The sequence below is a fragment of the Xiphias gladius genome, chromosome 9 (genome assembly GCF_016859285.1).
Source record: "Xiphias gladius isolate SHS-SW01 ecotype Sanya breed wild chromosome 9, ASM1685928v1, whole genome shotgun sequence".
NCBI classification, from domain to species: domain Eukaryota; kingdom Metazoa; phylum Chordata; class Actinopteri; order Istiophoriformes; family Xiphiidae; genus Xiphias; species Xiphias gladius.
The window spans coordinates 11,827,993-11,846,964 of record NC_053408.1 but is presented as its reverse complement, the minus strand read 5'-3'; the positions used below and the strand labels follow the sequence as shown (position 1 = coordinate 11,846,964).

At 38.9% G+C, this 18,972-nt stretch overlaps 1 protein-coding gene across 7 annotated transcripts in view; it reads left to right on the top strand.

The window, feature by feature from the left end:
* Positions 1-18,972, top strand: part of LOC120794181 (protocadherin-15-like) — a 258,482-nt gene that overhangs the window by 122,933 nt on the left and 116,577 nt on the right. For 4 of the 7 annotated variants that reach the window (XM_040134962.1, XM_040134959.1, XM_040134961.1 and 1 more), the window contains one exon: positions 7,186-7,336. In XM_040134962.1, the coding sequence (XP_039990896.1) occupies positions 7,204-7,336 (133 nt within the window). In that variant the 5' untranslated portion in view covers positions 7,186-7,203. Of the gene's footprint in view, positions 1-6,933; positions 7,020-7,185; positions 7,337-18,972 lie in introns of those variants that run through there. The other 3 variants (XM_040134958.1, XM_040134960.1, XM_040134957.1) reach the window with 1 other exon arrangement.

Here is an 18,972-nt window from a genome sequence, read left to right as displayed (position 1 = left end):
TTTTTGCATCTGAGATGGTAAAACTGATCAATACATCTATTTTCCAGCCAAAGTTTGGTTTATTGTACCTTGTGTTCAGCAATAATAGACTGATTACATTTGGAAACATCCTTTGAGGCAGATGCAAACAAATCCCACAGATTGCTTCATTTGTTTGGTAACACTTGAGGTAACATATCTGCAACAAGTGGATATCAGGTTAGTTGTGGTGGGCTGGGCTGGCTTCCCTTACTACTCTTTTACTCCTTGACAATCTGTTCTCTTTATTTGGTTGAAAAGTTTACTCCAGAACCGGCTTCGCTGTGTCTCCATCCCTCAGTCCAGAACTTGAGCATTAAGTCTTGAGGCATTAAAAAACTCTTTTATAATTCATGCTCACTTCCGATTTCTCGCTTACTGTCTATGTCTCCCTCTCCTTCTCTCTCTCTCTCTCTGTTTTTCTCTTTTCAGTGCTTGCGTGCAATCATGGAAATTGGGGGGTTTTGGATGCTGCCTCTTTGCACCCACAGGTGCTGACTGTCTCTGTGACACTCAGTGAGATTGGCAGAACCAGACAAGCAAAGTGCCCCACCATTAGCTTATTGGACAGTCTGGTCAACACAATTGTGTGTGTATGAGTGTGCGTGTGCATGTGTTTGTGCTTTCCCCCACTGCCAAGTGGGGTAGATTATGTCCCTAATCAGCATGTTGCAAACCTGGTTTAATGGCCTTTCATACAGAAAATTGAACTGCAGTTAATTGAATAATTCCAATGCAGTTGTGCAGTGGTATGGGAAATACTGTTTGCTGTAACCAACATGCATCATCTGCTTCATTTTGACAATGTTATGCAGCTGATTATAACATTACGGCGCAGAAAACTGATTTAAATGTTTAACTTGACACTTGTCTGCTTGGACTTGACAAATTCCCGGTACCTGGTGCCTTACCCTGTGTTTCAAATCCTACTCATCTTGTATTATCATTTACACAAAAATGAAAAAAAGGGAGAATGTACGGGATTTGGAAAATAAGGGAATTGTGCTGTGAATCTGCAAATTCTGCTTTCCTGTTCATGCTGTACAGCAGCATGGCTCCATTACACCTTCCTGTAACCCGGCAGTCACAGTTCACTTGCTCAGTGTCCGAACAAAACACCCTCGAGCAAGACAAAAAAACTTCACACAGTAAATCACTCTGCATAAGGCTTTCAGCCATCTGCCTGAAATGAAAAAAAAAAAAAAAAAATCCAGTCTTGTTCTGGCAGCAGAGGAGCTATAAAAGATGCCGTCCTAAAAAGCAGACGGAGACTGACAAACAGGCAGACAGACAGACTGAAAAAGAAGAAGACAGATGTCAGCTGTGACAGTACAAGGGAAATGTTTTCATTTGTTTTTTCTGCTCACATGCATAAACAGTCTGTTAGAGTTATAGTAACAAGGTCTCATCAGTCACATGCAATGACAGGAAGCTGATCACAAACACAGACGAAGTGAACAACTTAAAACAACATGTCAACATCTCTCACTCTCACTTATTGTTTTGGGTTAAGTCTCCATTTTGTTATTTAGCTTCTTTATTTTACTATTTTTAACACACACACACAGACACATGATTTCTATCAATATCTCCTCGGTTTTAGGGTCAAAGTTCTTTCCTTTCCAGCGTTTTTTCTTTTATTTGGTTTTCTCTTGTGGCCCCCTCTCTTTCTTTTAAATCTTGATCCTCTCTCTCAGATTGCCATTGTTTCTGTCTTATCCTCCTTTCTATCCTATCCTAGGCTAGCTAAGCCATCCTTCCATTTTCATTCCCATCCTCTGATCAGTATACATCAATGAGAGGTAGTGGCCTTTAAAGTACAGGTCACAATCAATGTCTCATTCCTTTTACCTTCTTTCTCTGTCTATCTGTCTGGGACAAAGTCACTCTTCCTCTTCTCTAACATAATCTCTTTTTCTTATTCTTTTTCTCATCTTCTCTTGTCTTGTTCTCTGCTCTCTCTCTCCCTTCCTCTTTTTCCACTGCCTGTCTTCATTTCACTTATTCTCTCCTCCTCATTCCTCTGTGTGATCTTCTCTCTCTCTCTCTGTTGGGTGTATTTCCTCTCCTCTCTGGAGGAATAAAACTTTTTGAAGTTCTACCAGAGGAGAAAAGCCTTCAGCCCTAATACACCTCATTCTTGTTACTGACGCTTATAGCATGGCCTACTATTGTCTGCCACAGCGCTCTGTCTAGTTTACCAGACAGTTAAGGAGATGAAAATGAGCTTTTAGGGATATGTGGTACTATCCAAAATGTATTCAACACATTCCCTGTTAAATAAACAATACATTTTAAAAAATATAACATTTTTAACATTTATTTATTGTACCAGTTAAGCATGTTTTCAAGCAAGTGTAGTGTTTTCCATATGGTGGACTGTAGCACTAGCACTTAAAAGTGTGGCTGAGCTTAGTAAACTCTCACAGTGTGGTTACGGTAAAATGCAATTATGATGCAAAAATACTTTAAGGTCTTACAGTATATCTGACAGTCATACAGGATGACACAAAACGTGAGTGTTTTCCATGTCACAGAAGTTTCAGTGCCTCAGACTTAGCTAATGCTAGTAATTGATAACTAACTAATTTGCTTAAGCTAGCAGGTTCAACAAATACAAATATCCTTGTGGTAAGCAGCTGTACAGATTCCCCTGCTGAGTGTGAAACTTGCAAACCAAATTTTGTGCTCAGCCATTAAACAGAGATTTGACTGATTCATTTACTGTACTTGTGACCTGTGTGCTTTTTACATTATGATGGACTGTATTGTTAGCAAAGAAATAAGACTGATAAAAGAAAATATGCCTCAACATAAGAAATAGCCACAGTGACAAGGTCAGTAAAGCACCAAAAACCAGCGTTCTAGTGAAATGTAATTATTGTGCACAAAATTATTTTAATACTTTAATGAAATATTCAGAGTTTTTAGTGTTCTCAGTTGAAGTTTCAGTGCTCTTGAATTACCTAACGCTAATAAAAACTCATGTAAGAGCAAATTTTGCTTGTTGTTGCTAGCAGCTTTACAGGTACGACCAATTTTTTACATCCCTCAAAGTAGAATTCACAATAATCAGCATTATCAGGACATCACCTTATAATGAGTTGGATTCCTGTTTTCAACCCCTCAATTTTATCGAGCTTAATAATAGTCTGTTTCTCTTTAACTTGATCTTCTCCTCTGTGACTGGAGCAGAAGTAATGAGGGAAATCAGCTATCTGGGGTCAAATTGCATATCTAGTTCATGATAGTATAATAGAAAAAGCAGCAGCTTCCCATTAGAGACCGTCTTCATGGATCCTCTCATGTTTGCAGTCATATTTAGGTTTAGAGTCCACACTGAAAGAGTCAACAGGTCAACTTTAGAAGGAACTGAAGTTCTGTATTAGTATATCTTTTGGCCAGACCTAGCCATTGTTTATATGTTCTAATGTTGGGACAAATTACTCTTTGTTTACCCATTCACAATAAGCCTTTCATGTCAGTTGGTAATAAAGGGAGCTGTAGTAGTCTAAAATAAAAGACAACACAGTATGTGTATTTTTTTGTATAAAAGTAAAATAAGAAAATTTTTATTTCTGATATGGTCTCAATGTAAGCAGGACTCCACAATCTCTTCTCCTATTCATCACTGTTGAAAATCAATTTTGCTTTGTGTAGCCTTGTGAGAATAGACAACTGAGATCCTTTGAGAATAGGTTATTTCATCAAAAAAGTATTTTTGCAGTAATTGTTTTGTCAGGATCAGGGTATAAAAGAAGGTTCAAATCTTGAGAGAGTTTCACAGTTTGGGTCACTAGGTATCAATGGAAGGTGTAAAAGGGTATTGTCTTTGCAGCAATTAAAAGCATTTCCCCAGGGGGGCACATACTTAACAGATGGCTAAGCCTTGAACCTGTAGGTTTTATTTTTCACCCTTTTCAACTAAAACTTATTTTTTATGTGATTCTATCAAAACACTGAGGGATGTGGCATAACCAGCATCAGACATGCTTAAAATCTGAATTGCTAGTCAAACAAGAATGTCTATGTTTGATTTACATACTCTATGGAATGAGCTGGAATTTGGAAAATGTACCAAGTTATTTTTGTCAAGGTGTAAATAATTTAATGCAAACAAATATTATCTTGACAATGCACTTCATGTTTCTATCCAGTGGTATGCATCAAAAGTCATACCAAAAGTCATCCATCATTTAAAAAAATAAAAAAATATATTCCTGGCGTTGCAACATTACTACTCGCATAACATAGTTACATAAAATATGATGGAATGTAACTGGCTTTTGTGCCTCAAATGTAATTTATAAATATGTGTTCAAGCCAGCAGAAAGGCTCGTGATGCAAGCTCACCCTCATGTGTCCATTAGTTTCTGGCTAATATCACAATATGACTATCAGGGACAACCAGAGATTAGTTGTCTGGGGACCTTATTAAAAGAACTACAAGAATTATTTATAAAAACCCATCAGCAGGGCTAGCATGACATTAGGGACTCAGCGTAGTTTTGAAATCATAAACATCTAGTGTCCCTGGCGGTTCATAAAAATCAGTGCCACACAAAAAAAACTAAAACAAAACAAAAACACCATCTGCCTCTCTTTTGAGACGAAATATCTCTACAATGTCAGAGGTGTTATCAGTTTCCTCTGCATGCTTTCTCTGACACTCTGCCACATCATGATCACAGTCCACCACACCTGCACGCCATTATGGATAGATTGAAGCACCTGAGTTTAATATGTTAAACTAAATTAAGGGCGGTTAAGAGCAGCACGGTGGTTGTGGTTCAAGCTGCCGTGACTGTTTGATTTCACCCTGGGGTTTGGTATAATATCACAATTACATTTTTGTTGTCAGGCAACTCCATCTCTATTCAGAGGGTAGGGCAATAGTAATCTGACTCTGTCTCGGTTACCTCTGACATGGGAACTTCATAAGTCAGTCCTATTAAACAGGCGGCAGATTTAGCATGACAGGAGGCAGTTAATATTGTTCTTACCGAATAAGCCCAGCTGAGTTTAGTCTCAGTTACGGGCCTACTCAGGATAATCTTTTGTAAAATAAAGCATATTTTCAGTATTACAATGGAAATTAGCTAATGAACACTGGAACAAAATAATGTCATGGAGGTTAAAGTGTTTATATACCATTTTAAAATATATATTCAAGTTTAAATATATAACATATTCCAGTTTGTATAAGGGCATTGGTAAGCTTGTAATTTTTGAAACAATATGGGTTTTCAGTTTCACACAGAAGTAAACAAAAGCAAGCTTCTCATTGCTAGCCAACAACCTTGGATTATCTGGGTGATGTTACGACTGTCGCCCTGCAGATTTCATCATTATTGCCAGTATGCTACCACTGAAACTCCATTCGTTGACTGAAAATTTTGTCTCGCATTGATCTTGTTGAAGTGTACACACTGGCTAACGTCATGCTAAAATCCTGAGGCTACAGTTACATGCAAAAAGCTAGCAACCTCACCAGTTGATGACCCCATCTTGAAGACTCAGAGATAAAGGACTTGTTTAGGTTTTGCTGGGTAGAGTTATTAGTCCTAGTTTCAGGCTAAAGTACAGTTTTTTATAAAAGAAACCGTAATTAATGTTATTTGTTCTAACATACTGTACCCCTTCAATGGTTTGGATGCTCACTATCAAAAAACGGAGTTAAACAAGCAGCACGTTAGATTCCTGTTTTATTGGGATATATCATCAAACAGTATGCTTCACTTTTACAAGAGAATAGGAGTTGAGAAAAAGCTGAGTTGGCAAATTACGTAATTTTGTTTGGAGTGTCTGGAGGGTAAACTTCCCCAAACCAAATATAGACAAGGATAGAGCCGCTATTTCCCCTCAACTTTGGAAATATTGCTAGCTTACTACTATAGGTAGTAATCAAGCTAGCAAGGCGTGCTAACGTTTGTAGCTTAGGTTTCAGCAGATAAACACAATTTAGTTCCTTACCTCCACTTTTCTTCTTGTGTTGTGTTCTTCAGCTACAAAGTATTTTGCTTATTAGTTAGTGAAGATTAGTTACAGTTACTAAACTATGATTGAACAATTGCTGTCAAGGAGCAGCGTTTTAGTGAACTGTCAATTGCTCATAATAATACTGCTGGATCAATAGACTGTTATTCCTCATTCTAATATTCTTAAGTATACACATTGTACACAGTGGGCCATTTAAGCTCTCTAATTTCCAGCTGTGGAGCCATGTAAATGATGGCCTTCTCACACATATGGAACATAATCAATGTGACACAGAATACTGCTGAAAAATCAATCAAAGAGCAATTTAAAGAGACAGTGAGAATCAGATGGTAAATAAATGTCTCTTCAACAGAGAATTTTGAAGAAACCTTTTATTTTCCCTTCCGCTTTACATACTCTCCCTATAAAATGTGATTAATCTTAACCTAAGCAACACACACACTTATATATCAGCTTACTGTATTTCTCTCACTATCTTCTCCGTACAGTAGCTTTCAAAATGTCCAATGTATTATCAGCTGTTTTCCGCTGCAAGATCTGAGATGTTGTTTGACACCACTGGCATTTTACATTGAAAAAACATTTCCCTCTCTATCATCATCCACAGGTTTCTATATTTTCCTTTGTGCTGGCAATCCCTGTGAAGCAATCATTTACTTTGATGCACAGGCACAAAGATTGATCAAAGATTTTAGATTGCAACGTAACAGCCGTGAAGAGCAACCACAAAATTAATATTAAATGTCATCTGAGCGTTAAATTGTGAGGGTATTTCACCTTAGGGATGTAATGGAGCGCACTGTCAATGTGGAAAGCATATTTTCATTCAAATCTTACTTCTGTAGGGATGGGGCGGGAACAAAGTGCATACAGTTCAGCTTCATCAAACTCTATATGACTGCGGCTGTTTCTTTCACAGGTAGATGTGCTTTCACAATGCTGTTCACTGAATGCCAGAGCACAGGTGGCGTAGCCTGAAAATGAAGTACCTGAAAATTACAGTACTTGAATTTTTCTTTTCTCCTATTTATGAATAGGGCCGACCAAGGCCACCAGATGTTTCTGTGCTGGTGCTTTCAATGTTGCATACTGCACAGCTAAAAATGAGCTGAATGATTATGACTGACCTGTGTTCATTTGTTCCTGTCTCCTCCTCTCTCTACGCAGCTGGATGCTTGGCGAAGCATGGTGGTGAAGATGGTTAGAACGCACTTAATGGGGCCACTGTCATGGTGCCGGGTCAAATGGCCGAGTATAATGGGAACAGGAGTCCTTTATCTGCTGCTGCTATCAACCTGTCTCGGGCAAGACACAGAAGGTAAAGGCAGTCTCTCTTTGTGTCCCTTCCTACCTCCTCTTATCCATCCCCTTTTCAATCATTCTTTTTGTCTTTGTCTTGTCTTTTCTCTTTGGCTTCATCTTTTTTTCTCTGCCTAATAATTCATGGGCAAATCAAGTCTGCGCAGAAGGGATTTAATATCAGAACTGCACACATTACTTTTTTGACTTCAGGCTTATTGTAGGCTGTAAGCACATGTCAGTTGCAGTGTACCAAGTCTTTCCTGATTCATTATTAATCCTTTTTGATAATTTTCTTGATAACCACAACACAATTTTTACAAGGGTACTCAGATGTTTCTTCAGTTTTACCTTTTATTATACCATTATGTGTAGTCTTTTCCTGTTCTTTTCAATTAAGTTTTGTGGACTGTAGGTTGTTACAAGTTGCTAATGCTACCAAGATGCATCGTGTCAATTGAATATCTTTCATTTTTAGTCACATTAGCGCCGTGGCTCTAGGAACATCAACATCAGTCCGTTGGCCCACCACTTTGATCCAGACTGAAATACGTCAACTGTAGGATGGATTGACATGAAATTTGGTACAGACATTAATTGTTAAACTGTTCTGGCACGCCAGATGGATGCCATTTGACCATGTGCCATCACAGTCCTACTGCAACCTGTTAAAGAGTAAAAGCTATTTAGTGGGGTCATTTTGTGAGCTATTTATACATTTATATGTTAATCTCCCAAATTCCTAAATTCTGTTTAGAGACAGAATTATGAAAAGTTTTGCAGAAATTTAAATAAGTTTAGTTACTTTTAATAAATAAATTAGTTTTAATAAATGTTATATTAAGTTTTATATTTAAATAAAACTCTAATATTGAATAACAGGACGTAATTGAACTTGTAACTTGTGCAAACAATATTAGCCTATATACCAAAAGCCTTGGGATTTAAATGGTGAAAGTTAAGGTTAGTCATAGTTTTTCTTCTCTCACATTCACAATGTAAGAAGAATCTGCAATTCATTTGGCAATGGTAATAGTTAATAGGGAAAAATATGGTAGGAATAATATAATGTTGAAAAAATATCCAAATTTATTTTTCCCTGAACTTAGAGCAAACTGAAGCAAGGTAAGACGGAAATGAAGTCATCACCGTTGGGAGAGCTCAGCATAATACTCTCTTGACTTTCTGCTCGATTTGTCAGGATATTAATATTCCATTTAACTCTTAGTCCTTGAGATTTATCTGGTTGGCATTTAGCTGACAGGGGCTGCAGCCAAAGGTGAATGTCTGTGAGTTTGTACGCTTCTTTGCAGAGCTAGAGGGGGAGCGTATGCAAGCATCAAGCATGCCTGTGAGTGTGTACATGTGAGTTTTTAGTGAATTCATTGTCAGGGAAGGTATACAACTCCAGACATCCTTTCAATTCAAAACTCCCTGGACCCACCTGTCTCTCCTCTTTGCTCCTCATCACACCTGTCCACCTTTAAATCTGTGTTTCCTAAACTGTTGGAAGGATTGCAGGTGTTATTCTGGTGGATCTGGTCATAACGAGAATAGTATGTTTTAATGAGCCTGGGTTTCTGGTTGATGGACAATACCCAGCATGGGTCCCCTTATGACATGAGTGCTTGTGTGTTTTCAATGAGCTCGAGTCCCAGGATGAGTGGTTTATTTTAGCTGTTTGGACCCCAGCCTGACAAGAGCACTAGTGTGATTTAATTAGCTTGGGTCTCAAGGTAAGAGACTATATTTACTCACTATTGGTTTCCCAAGTGACAAGAGTTCAACTATTTTTTTAATGCACCCCGATCCTAGGGTGAGAGACCACATGATGTGTTAAATCAGGCTTTTGGCTGAAAGTTTAACAGTTCCAAACCCTTTTACGCCTGTTTGCTTACTTCCCCAGAAACTTGCTGATTAAGATCCCTGCACTTGATTTGACTCTGACTTTGAATTCATTTGAAGCCTGCGCTGTGTAGGCGGTGCTTCAATCGTTGTTTTCATTGAATGTGACTTAAAAGAGTTATGCTCGAGTGGTCATATATTGAGTGTGATTTGTGTCTACATCTGTGTTCATGCTGCTCTTTTATAAAGCCTTAATGCTTGTGAATGTACTCTTTTGCACTTGTGTGATTGTCTAGGAGAGTTCCTGCATGACAATGAAACTGTGTGCTTGTTTATTTGTTTGTGTGTGTGTGTGTGTGTGTGTGCGTGCGTGCGTGCGTGCGTGCGTGCGTGCGTGCGTGTATGTGTGTGAGATTACGGGTGTGAATGTAAATGTTTGGTTACAATATTATTTCAACCAGATATTACCAGATAGCCTTCTCTGTCTTTTTCTAAGTCGCTCCCCTCACCACGTCGTTCCCCGGCCAGACAGCTCTCTGCATGATGCACCAGAAAAAGAGTAAATGTCAATCCATAGTGTGACTGTGGCCCATTTCCGAACCAATTCTGAGGTGTCACTCTGAATGAAGTCACACTCTCAGCTCTGTAAAGCACTCTGCATTAAGAGGGAGGGTATAAATAAACTGGTAAATTTACTTAACATCCTTCACTATAGATACTGATAGATGGCATGCACGTTGATGTAGCCTACTGTATATTTTCTATTGTTCAATACAATGACCAAAACAATCAGCATATGGTCTTTATTTAGAGGTATCGTGTGGAGTTTACACTCACGAGAACTCATGTTGAATGCCTTTCCTTCCGCATGAATTATTTGCAAAGCCAATTTTAAAAGATATTTTAATACCAAAATAAGATTTTATCATACCTTTTTACTTCACTTTCTGTGAAAATGTGAAAATGCAGTGTTTGAAGGTTTTATGAATGTAATACCAAAGTATTTTTATTACTTAGCAAGTCAGAAGTTTATATTTATATAATTTTTCCTCCATTATCTGGCGCTCTCACCTCTGGTTAATGCAGTACTTATTGTAAATGTTGTCCACTTTCACTCCGCACTAGCTGGCCCTTAATATAGTGAACCCTCCATGAGAATGTGAAAGATGAGGTGGATAGCGCAAAGGTATTGGGGCCACGTTGGCATTGAGCCTATACTGCTTGCATTGATTGTCCATCAGTTGCCACAGAGCATATTTCCACCCAAAGACCTTAGCTTGCATGGTTCCAGACCTCTGAATCACTGCCGACATCCGTTTTTCGGCAATTCAGATAGTGAAAAACAAAAATTCAGAATGCTCCTATTATCGTTTTAAATACCACACGCTAATATCTATGCAAAATGGTACTTTGAGGTGATTTCACAGTTTTGGTTTTGGTACCATCGACCTTTTCAACTTCCTCAATATCCGTAATTTTCAGCTCCCTTTATTCAAACATAATACATGTACAATCTAATGCAGTCCAACACAGTATGATGCACGAAATAATACCATTTTGAGATCTATAATGTTCAACGCCTGTCTGCCTATGCCAGGGAGGTACTGATTCCATTCTTGCATTAGACTCTGTTAGACTGTGCAGATGTTAATGATATTGTGTCCAACTCTTTTATGTCTGGATGATGGAGGAGGACAGTATATGTGCAGATTTGCACCTGGGCTCATGACAAATGTTCACTGCTGATTTCGATTGTGCCAGTGCAGTGGGCTGGTGCTGCAGATCCATAGTATTTTTTGTGTCAGTGTGTGTGAGTGTGTCAGTGTGTGCTTGCGTGGTGATGTGGTCGGACTTGGAGTTTTCAAGCTGATTTTAGTACTTATTACTACTTTGTTGTTAGATGTCTCATCTATCCTCACTTCAGCATTAAATTATTTTCTTTCTCTGTCTTTGTCCTCCTCACTGCGTCTTTTTCCATCTACCTTTTTTTTCCATTTTTTTCTTTTTTTTATTCTCAGCTCTTGTCATCTCCCTCTTATACCCCCTATCTCTGAAGCAGACTACGGTATTTCTCTAGATTGGTATTTCTCCACTTCTCTTTGCTTCTGGAACTTTACCTCTCTCATATTTATTGCTATTTCTTTCTCTCTGCTGCCACCACTACCTCTATTGCTCTCTCAACAGCCTACCCCCCAACTCTGTATATTCCTTCTCATCTGCCACCACAGCTTATTTATTGTGTTGATTCAATGAATTTTACCACAGACTTTGTCCTTGACACACACATACCTACAGCACATGCATAACTATTTTGACTTTATTCTGGAAAACCTTCCTCTGTATTTGGAAAGTGTACTGATCAAGTGTGTAATCACACTGCCACTGATAAAGAGGAGGTCAAAGTTGAGATTAAAAGGGTAACAAGAAATGTAACTACACTGGAAACAGAACAGAGGAAGAGCTGAGAAGTGAGAGAAACCTTTAAATGGAATAGTTAAACACAATATGAGAATTTGCTTTCGTATTGAGCGTGAGGTGAAAAGGTTGACATTAATCTTGTGTAAGAACATGTTTAGCCTAGCTTAGCATAAAGACTCGAGTCAGGTGGAATGTTAAAAAATACGCCCTAACAATACCTCTGAAACGGCCTTATTTACACGATGTACCTTGCGTGTTTACCCGTAGTTAAGCAGAGTTGTAAAAGCACTGCTATGTAGTGTCTCCAGCTAGCACCCCTTGTCAGCAGGTGAGCCCAGATATTGGTTTGGGTTTCTGTACGGGCTGTATAAACCTGGCAACAAGATGTAGCTCCACATAACTCAAGTAAAACCACAAGTAATCATTTTTATAGTTCTTTTTATGTATGGATTAAACAAATGAGAGACGAGTGAGCTTTAGAGGTGCTGGAAGATTTTTTTTTTTCTGTTTTCTGTGTTTCAGCCAGGGTAGCTGTACTTAAAGGCATTTCCCTCCTCAGAAAACATTTGCAAAGTCAGTTTTTATCATATTTGGGAACCAACATTGTTTACAACTAAACTAGCAGTCTTCTTCTTCCTTGCATTTGTTGGCACATTGTTACACCAACTGTTGATTAGTTGATTGAAACTTGAAACCATTGGCAGGAATTTTCTTATTGTGTCGTCAGTGTGCTCATGCCAATGCGTACTCGGCGCACGAAAAGTTACAGTGAAACAGCAGTTGGAGTCTCTTTAGCTTTATGTATCACCTAAAATGTTGAACTGTTCCTTTAAATCTTTTTTTGATCTTAGGCATCTTTATAGAAGAGTCAAAGTCCGGACTAGACCTACAGACAGCAGTGTGCTACAATTGCTGGCCACCTTAAGAGCATTTGGGGTTACTGCATGGGTGTTTCTGTGTTTTTATTATTGTGTCCTCAGAACAACTATTATCTGATTACCACCACAACCGCTGTCAGCCGTGTTCAACCCCACGTCGGCTGGGAACAGACCTGACATACTGAGACAGAGACAGAGAGAGTTAGGATAATAGATAAGCCAGCACAGTGACAAAGTGGTGATTCCAACAGCACTGAGTCTGGGTGTGTGTGTATTTGTGTCTTTCCGTGTGTGTGTGTGTGTGTGTGTGTGTGTGTTTTTTTTTTTGAGTGCGAGCGGGTCGACAATCCGTTTTCTCCAGAGATGCATCAATCTAACACAAGGTCACACTGTCTCTTGTCTACAGTCCTTTTACTCCACTCCTCTCCTTTCCTCTCCTCTCCTCTCTTCTCCTCTCCTCTTCCAATCTGTCCTCCTCTACTAACCCTCCTCTACTTTTCTCCTCTCCATTACCCTCAAATCGTCTCCTCTCTCCTCTCCAATTTTGTCCCCTCTGCTCTTCCTCTGTCCTCCATGAATGAATGGATTGGAGGGGGGAAAGGATGGATGGATATAGGAATGGGTGATGGATGGATGAATGGCTGGGTGGTTGGGTAGTGAAGACAAAGAGGAATCGGACCCCAGGGAGAGGCGTAGATTGGTGTACCTGCTGATGGAAGCTTAAAAAGGACATGACACACGAGAACTCTTAGAGGGGAAAAAAAACACTCTTTCTCGTACCTGTCTGCTCCTGTATTTCAACCTTTTACTACCACATCTCTCAGTCCTCTTCCTTGAAAGACTTTGTTTTATATTTTAAGAAGTCAAGCCTGTCAGCCAGCCAGTCTATTATGAGACAAAACGTTCTGATATTTGGACTAAAATGTATTAAGTGTTATGAGCTGACAGACACCAAAGTTAGAACAAATGAAATAAATTACTGGTGTAGCTTCTTGTTTTAACATTTTTAATTACACATTTTGATGATGTGCTTTTAACAAGTAAAGTACCTCAAAATGGCTCTTTGCAAATTAATTAAGTTTAATCAAAAATGCCCAATATGTAATTAATGTACAAACCCAGTGGAATCCTGTGGGAATGCTACATGCATACAAACACATATATACATATTGTTCACAATATTAGGTAACTGTGATGCCATTAATCCTCATTAATTGTATTGTTTGCTTGGGAAAGAAACAAAGAGATTTAACAGCATTTTTTAAAGGTTATTCCAAAAGGTGATTTTTTTTTTTTTTTTAGAATGACATCTCAGGATATCTCACTGGATGCAACTGCATATTTTGTGAAAGACTCTTTTGTTATAGTTTGCTTCAATTTCACTTCAGTCTGGCTCACGAAATTGGACAGTTTCATCATAAATATAATAATGTGTACTTTGCCATTCATTGAGAGCGCCACATCCAGATTCTGTGGCCTTCAATCAAGCAGTGGAAACAGTTTTTTCAAACATCTCTCTCCTTTAAGAGAGAAGTGTTTTCAGAAATCTGATCAATGCAGGCGTCTCTTGAAGTAACATCCGTTTGCCTTTATTGCTACAGTGTGCTCACATATTATTCCAGTATATTTTGGAATTCATCATCATTGGGTATTCCCATTCACAATCTAGACTCCAGGCGAGGTAGCCAAGCGAGGATTTAACAGATGGTGACAAGCAGAATGCAGGCAAGTACAACTTCAACCCAAATGAGCACACATTTTTCACAATATTGCATGGTAAAAAAAATTTGATTAAAAAGTTTCAAAAACTATCTTGAACTTATATTAGAAAAAGAAAATATTTAGCCTGAAATTATAAAATTAGCTGTCACTGCACAACACTACAGACATTATCTCTAATTTTACTTGCTACAATTTTGACACAGGTTTTTAACATAGTTGTGGGATATTGTGTCAGTATATATTAAATGTCAGGATGTACATAACAATTACTACTGTAATATAAAATGAACATGTTTATTAGTGAACTTTAGGTGGATTTTGTTACCCTTGGACAGAGCCAAGCTAGCTGTTTCCCTCTGTTTCAAGAGTTTATATCAAGCTAAGCTAACTGGTTGCTGGCGGTAGCTTCATATTTACTGTACAGACATGAGTGGTATCACTCTTCTCTTCTAACTATCAGCAAGACAGCGAATAAGTGCATTTTCCAAAATGATGAACGATTGTTTTAAGATTGCTTGTTTTACTTGACCACATTCACAAAAGTCAACTTCAACCCATTCTCTATTGGATAAAAAAACAAGAATACGGAACATAATTATCGTCAGAAGACTGCCTGCTACTTTTTCTCTCCTGTGAAATGGGCTCACAGGGCATCACTCACAGGCCCAATCTGACACATCATCAGATGAAATGAGTCAATTATTTCAGTGGAATCAGGCCAGTGCGAAGGCTCAGATGGATCAGGGATGCCTGTGATATTCTCCACTGTCATTTGGGAAGAAAGCATCCACAGCGGGCCATTGCTTCATGCTATTCCATGTCATCTGATACTTTCAATCGTGCTGATTTCTCATTGGATATGTACTACAACTATGATTAGTGTTCTGATTTTCTTTCCTAATAGAGGGATTTTGGTCCACCTTAGCTTTCCCAGACATTTTGCAGACTTTATCTCCCCATTGCTATGCCACACATATGTTAGATACATGTAAATGTTTTTTTCAGAAATGCTTTCTAATGTATGATAGAAAAGTATAGACAAGCTTACAGCAAACAAAAAGTTATGGGCTTTAAAGCAATAGTTTCAGATTTTGGGATTTACACGTATTCCCCTTTCTTGTCGAGTTCAGTTAAATATGAATCTAAAGATAGTATCTGCTTCGCTTTGTTTAGCGTAAAGACTGGAAATGGGGAGACAGCTAGTATTGCTACGTTCAAAGCCTGGTGCTAAAGTTCACTAATTTGTGGTTTTAAAACGGCTCAAGGGATGTTGAACTATACCCCTTTAAAATTGTGACAATACGACAATAAACATTAAAGGCTGATATTTATTCCTTTATTGTAGGCAACATTACAGCTTTTCTCTTTGGAGTGACTCAGTCTACGTAAGCAATGAATCCTGTCTCAATACACACACACACACACACACACACACACACACACAGATACACACACACACACCATCAGTGTTGTCCAGGTGCCCTCATTTAGTCTGAGTCTCAGCATGTATATTTTATGGTAACTCTAGCATGTGTGTGAGTGCAGACTCGGTGGTGTAAACTATGTAAAGTGGCGTGAATGTGCGCAAGGAGTTCAGTTGTGAAGAAATGGCTCCCAAGAAGCATGCATGCGTGCGTGTGTGTATCATGGAGGCCGTTGCTAAGCTGTGTGTTTGTGTGTACAACAGTTGTTTTCAACAAGCTCAAGCCTGTTTGGACTCTTAGGTGATTGCTGTGGTCTTCAGCTGCAGTCACAGTCACTTCTCATTCTCTCTTCTTTAGTCAACTTTGTTTTTTAAAGGGGACTTTTGTTCTGCCACCCTTGGCAACCTTTACCTGCTTATTCTGCCAGCCAAATTTAGATGGAAAGAATTTTAATAGTAAATAAAGAGGATATTGATTGAAAAAAACCAGGTTTAAATAAAAGATGCATTGGATGGATAATAAATCTGAAACGGAGTGAGCTTTTCCTCATTGACTGCCTTTGATATTGTCTGAACATTGAGGTCTATTTCAAAGTTCTAAGTCATTTTTTTTTTTTTGGTCCACACCTCCTCTCCACGGAGCTTTTCATCAGCTTGAACGAAACCTGGCAGTAGATGGATTTATTCACTTGTTAATGCACAAAGTCATTTCAGTGATTATTTTTTTCCAAAAACTTTGAAAGAGGAGTGCACAAGTGCATGCTTATCGGAGAATGAGTGTGTGCTTGTAAGAAGACAAGTGCAATGAGGGAAGAAATGCACAGCTAAATTTTTAGGTTGAGCATGAGTAAACACTTATTTGGGATAAGTACCTGCAAACAATAGAACACAAACTATAGGAGTGCTTCTATTGGATATCTCAAAGAAACAAGTGTACTCTTATGAGGAAATATGCCTGTGACCTGTTTGAACGGAGAGCAGAGAATTTGCATTTCAATGCAATTCATTCTTTATCCTGAATTTCCCTCCTTGGTGGGGTTTTCTGCGGTAAGAGTTAACTGCCATGCAGAGAAAAATTGCATGATTTAACTTAGGACCTGCTAATAGTATGTGGCAGCTTAATTGATTGATTTCATCTTTTTGGTTAAACTTCAGTGAAAGTACATGGACACATCTGTTTTAATCAAGATTACACTTGAAGGATGTGTCTCCACTCTTTTCAAATTTACTGCAGACACAGAGAGATTGGACTTTAAATTAGCATTACCTGTATTCAGGGTATTTAGCTCATTTCACTTCCAGATCTCATCGTGTTCATCTGTTGCTTTGCATTACAACCTAGGCTTTTTACTGTTTCATCCCATTTAATTTTTATTATTTGAGGGGGAAAGCATAGTGACAGGTGGAGAGAAGGAGGCAGATGAAAAGAGACAGAGGAGGGAAGAAGCCAAGGGGAGAGAAAGGGAGAGAGACAGAGATGTCCTATAGAGAACAAATGGCTGGTTAGTAATAGATGAGGGGCATCAGTTTACACTGAAGGAAAAAGAAGCAGTCAAGCAAGGGATACACATCTGTCATCTGCCGTTCACACACACACACACACACACACACACACACACACACACACACACACACACACACATGCACACACACACACACATATGCACACACACACATATGCACATATACACACATACATACACGCCAGCTGGTAGAGTGTGATGTAACTAGTGACTATTGTTCCATGGCTCATGCGTCTCTCTGTATTGCTAACCTGAGATGCACCCTTAGAAAAAGCTTGAAAAGGATAAAGAGGTAAAATTCTCGCCCACCACCACAGGTAACTGGGAGGGTGGATGAACACACAAGCAATCGGGCCGTGTTTGTGGCTTGAAAGCTAATGAGGGTTCACGTCGTGGTCACTTCATTAACGATTTCTACTGTTTGGTTGGGGAGCCTGCTCAGAGAAGTGAAACTGGAAGTAGCATTCATCTCCTGCACATGAAGCCCTAAGAGGAAGTGGCTGGCAAAACCCTTTCTGCTCAAAATTACATTCATATTCAACTCATTTGTGCGGAGCTCCCAAAGAGTCAAAGTTGGATTTTTTTTTCAGAACTACTTTTTTGTGTTCCCTCACAACAATTCTGCATTACATTAAGTTTTGAAGTGGATTAAATGAAATACTGTTTAATTCTGCAAGAAACATAATCATTTTGGAATCAATAATCATGTACAGTCTCTCTCCCCCACATCCTCCTCTACTGCTGAGGAGGCCTATGTTCAAACATACAATCCCATATTTGGCAGTTGCTGTAATGTTCCAGCATACACCAGCAGCGAGGCGCAGGTGAACATATGTACATATATGTACACCTATATCTGAGCTAGACACTTCCCAATATGGTGAGAAAGACTGTTGAATGAATGTTTCTGCCTGTTTGAAGAAAGGTATAAGACATTGCTGTAGCTGAGGGAACCTTTTGAGAAGACCTTGTGCTTAGATTTTCCCCCCAGTGACTCACTGAATGCTTGGCCGCTTTTGTGCTGTGTTGAGAATTGTTGTGCTGTTTTAAAGAATTTTGAAGTAAAGCTTCTAAGAAGAAACATTTTGCTTTTGACATCTTCGTTTGAATCCCAGGCCCACTGAACCCTTCCTCATCAGTTTTACGTTCCCTCACAATATTTTTTGCATTCCACCTGATCCATAGGAACATCTAAGTGTGTTGGTTCAGTACATCCATAATAAACTGCCAGTTCTGGGAAACATTCTCCAGGTACTACAGAAAGGAGAGATGAAGTGACACTTTACATTCACTTTACAAGATGCATTTATTGCTCATTGCTCCTTTCAAAAAGCTGAGCTCCGACAAGGATACAGCCACAGACTGTGAGCACAGCTGCTGCTCTGTCTGGCCGTGGTGGTTGAAGCCTTCGCGCTACGGAGCTAAGTTAACTAGCTCCGCTAATTAACTATCTAGCTGCAATTATACAGACCTGCGGCCACTGAGGCGGCCACTGCTGAGGATGCGCCCGCTCCCACTATGGTGACAGCCTGCAGTGGTCTACTGCACAACGCATAATACTGTATCATAATACAGCTCAACCCTTCTCTATGGATCAGAGCGAATGAAAAATGTATTGCGAGGGAACGCAAACTATTGCAAGGATACACAAAACTTGATATGAGGGACAACAAAATTTATTGCAAGGGAACCCAAAAATATTCCGAGAGAATATAAAACGTAATGCGAGGGAATGCAAAATATACTGCCAGGGAATGCAAAGGAATTTCAGAAAAGCAAATTGGCATTAGTGAATATGTTTTGTAGAGAAAATAATGCTGAATGGAGTTTTTCAACATAATGAGGA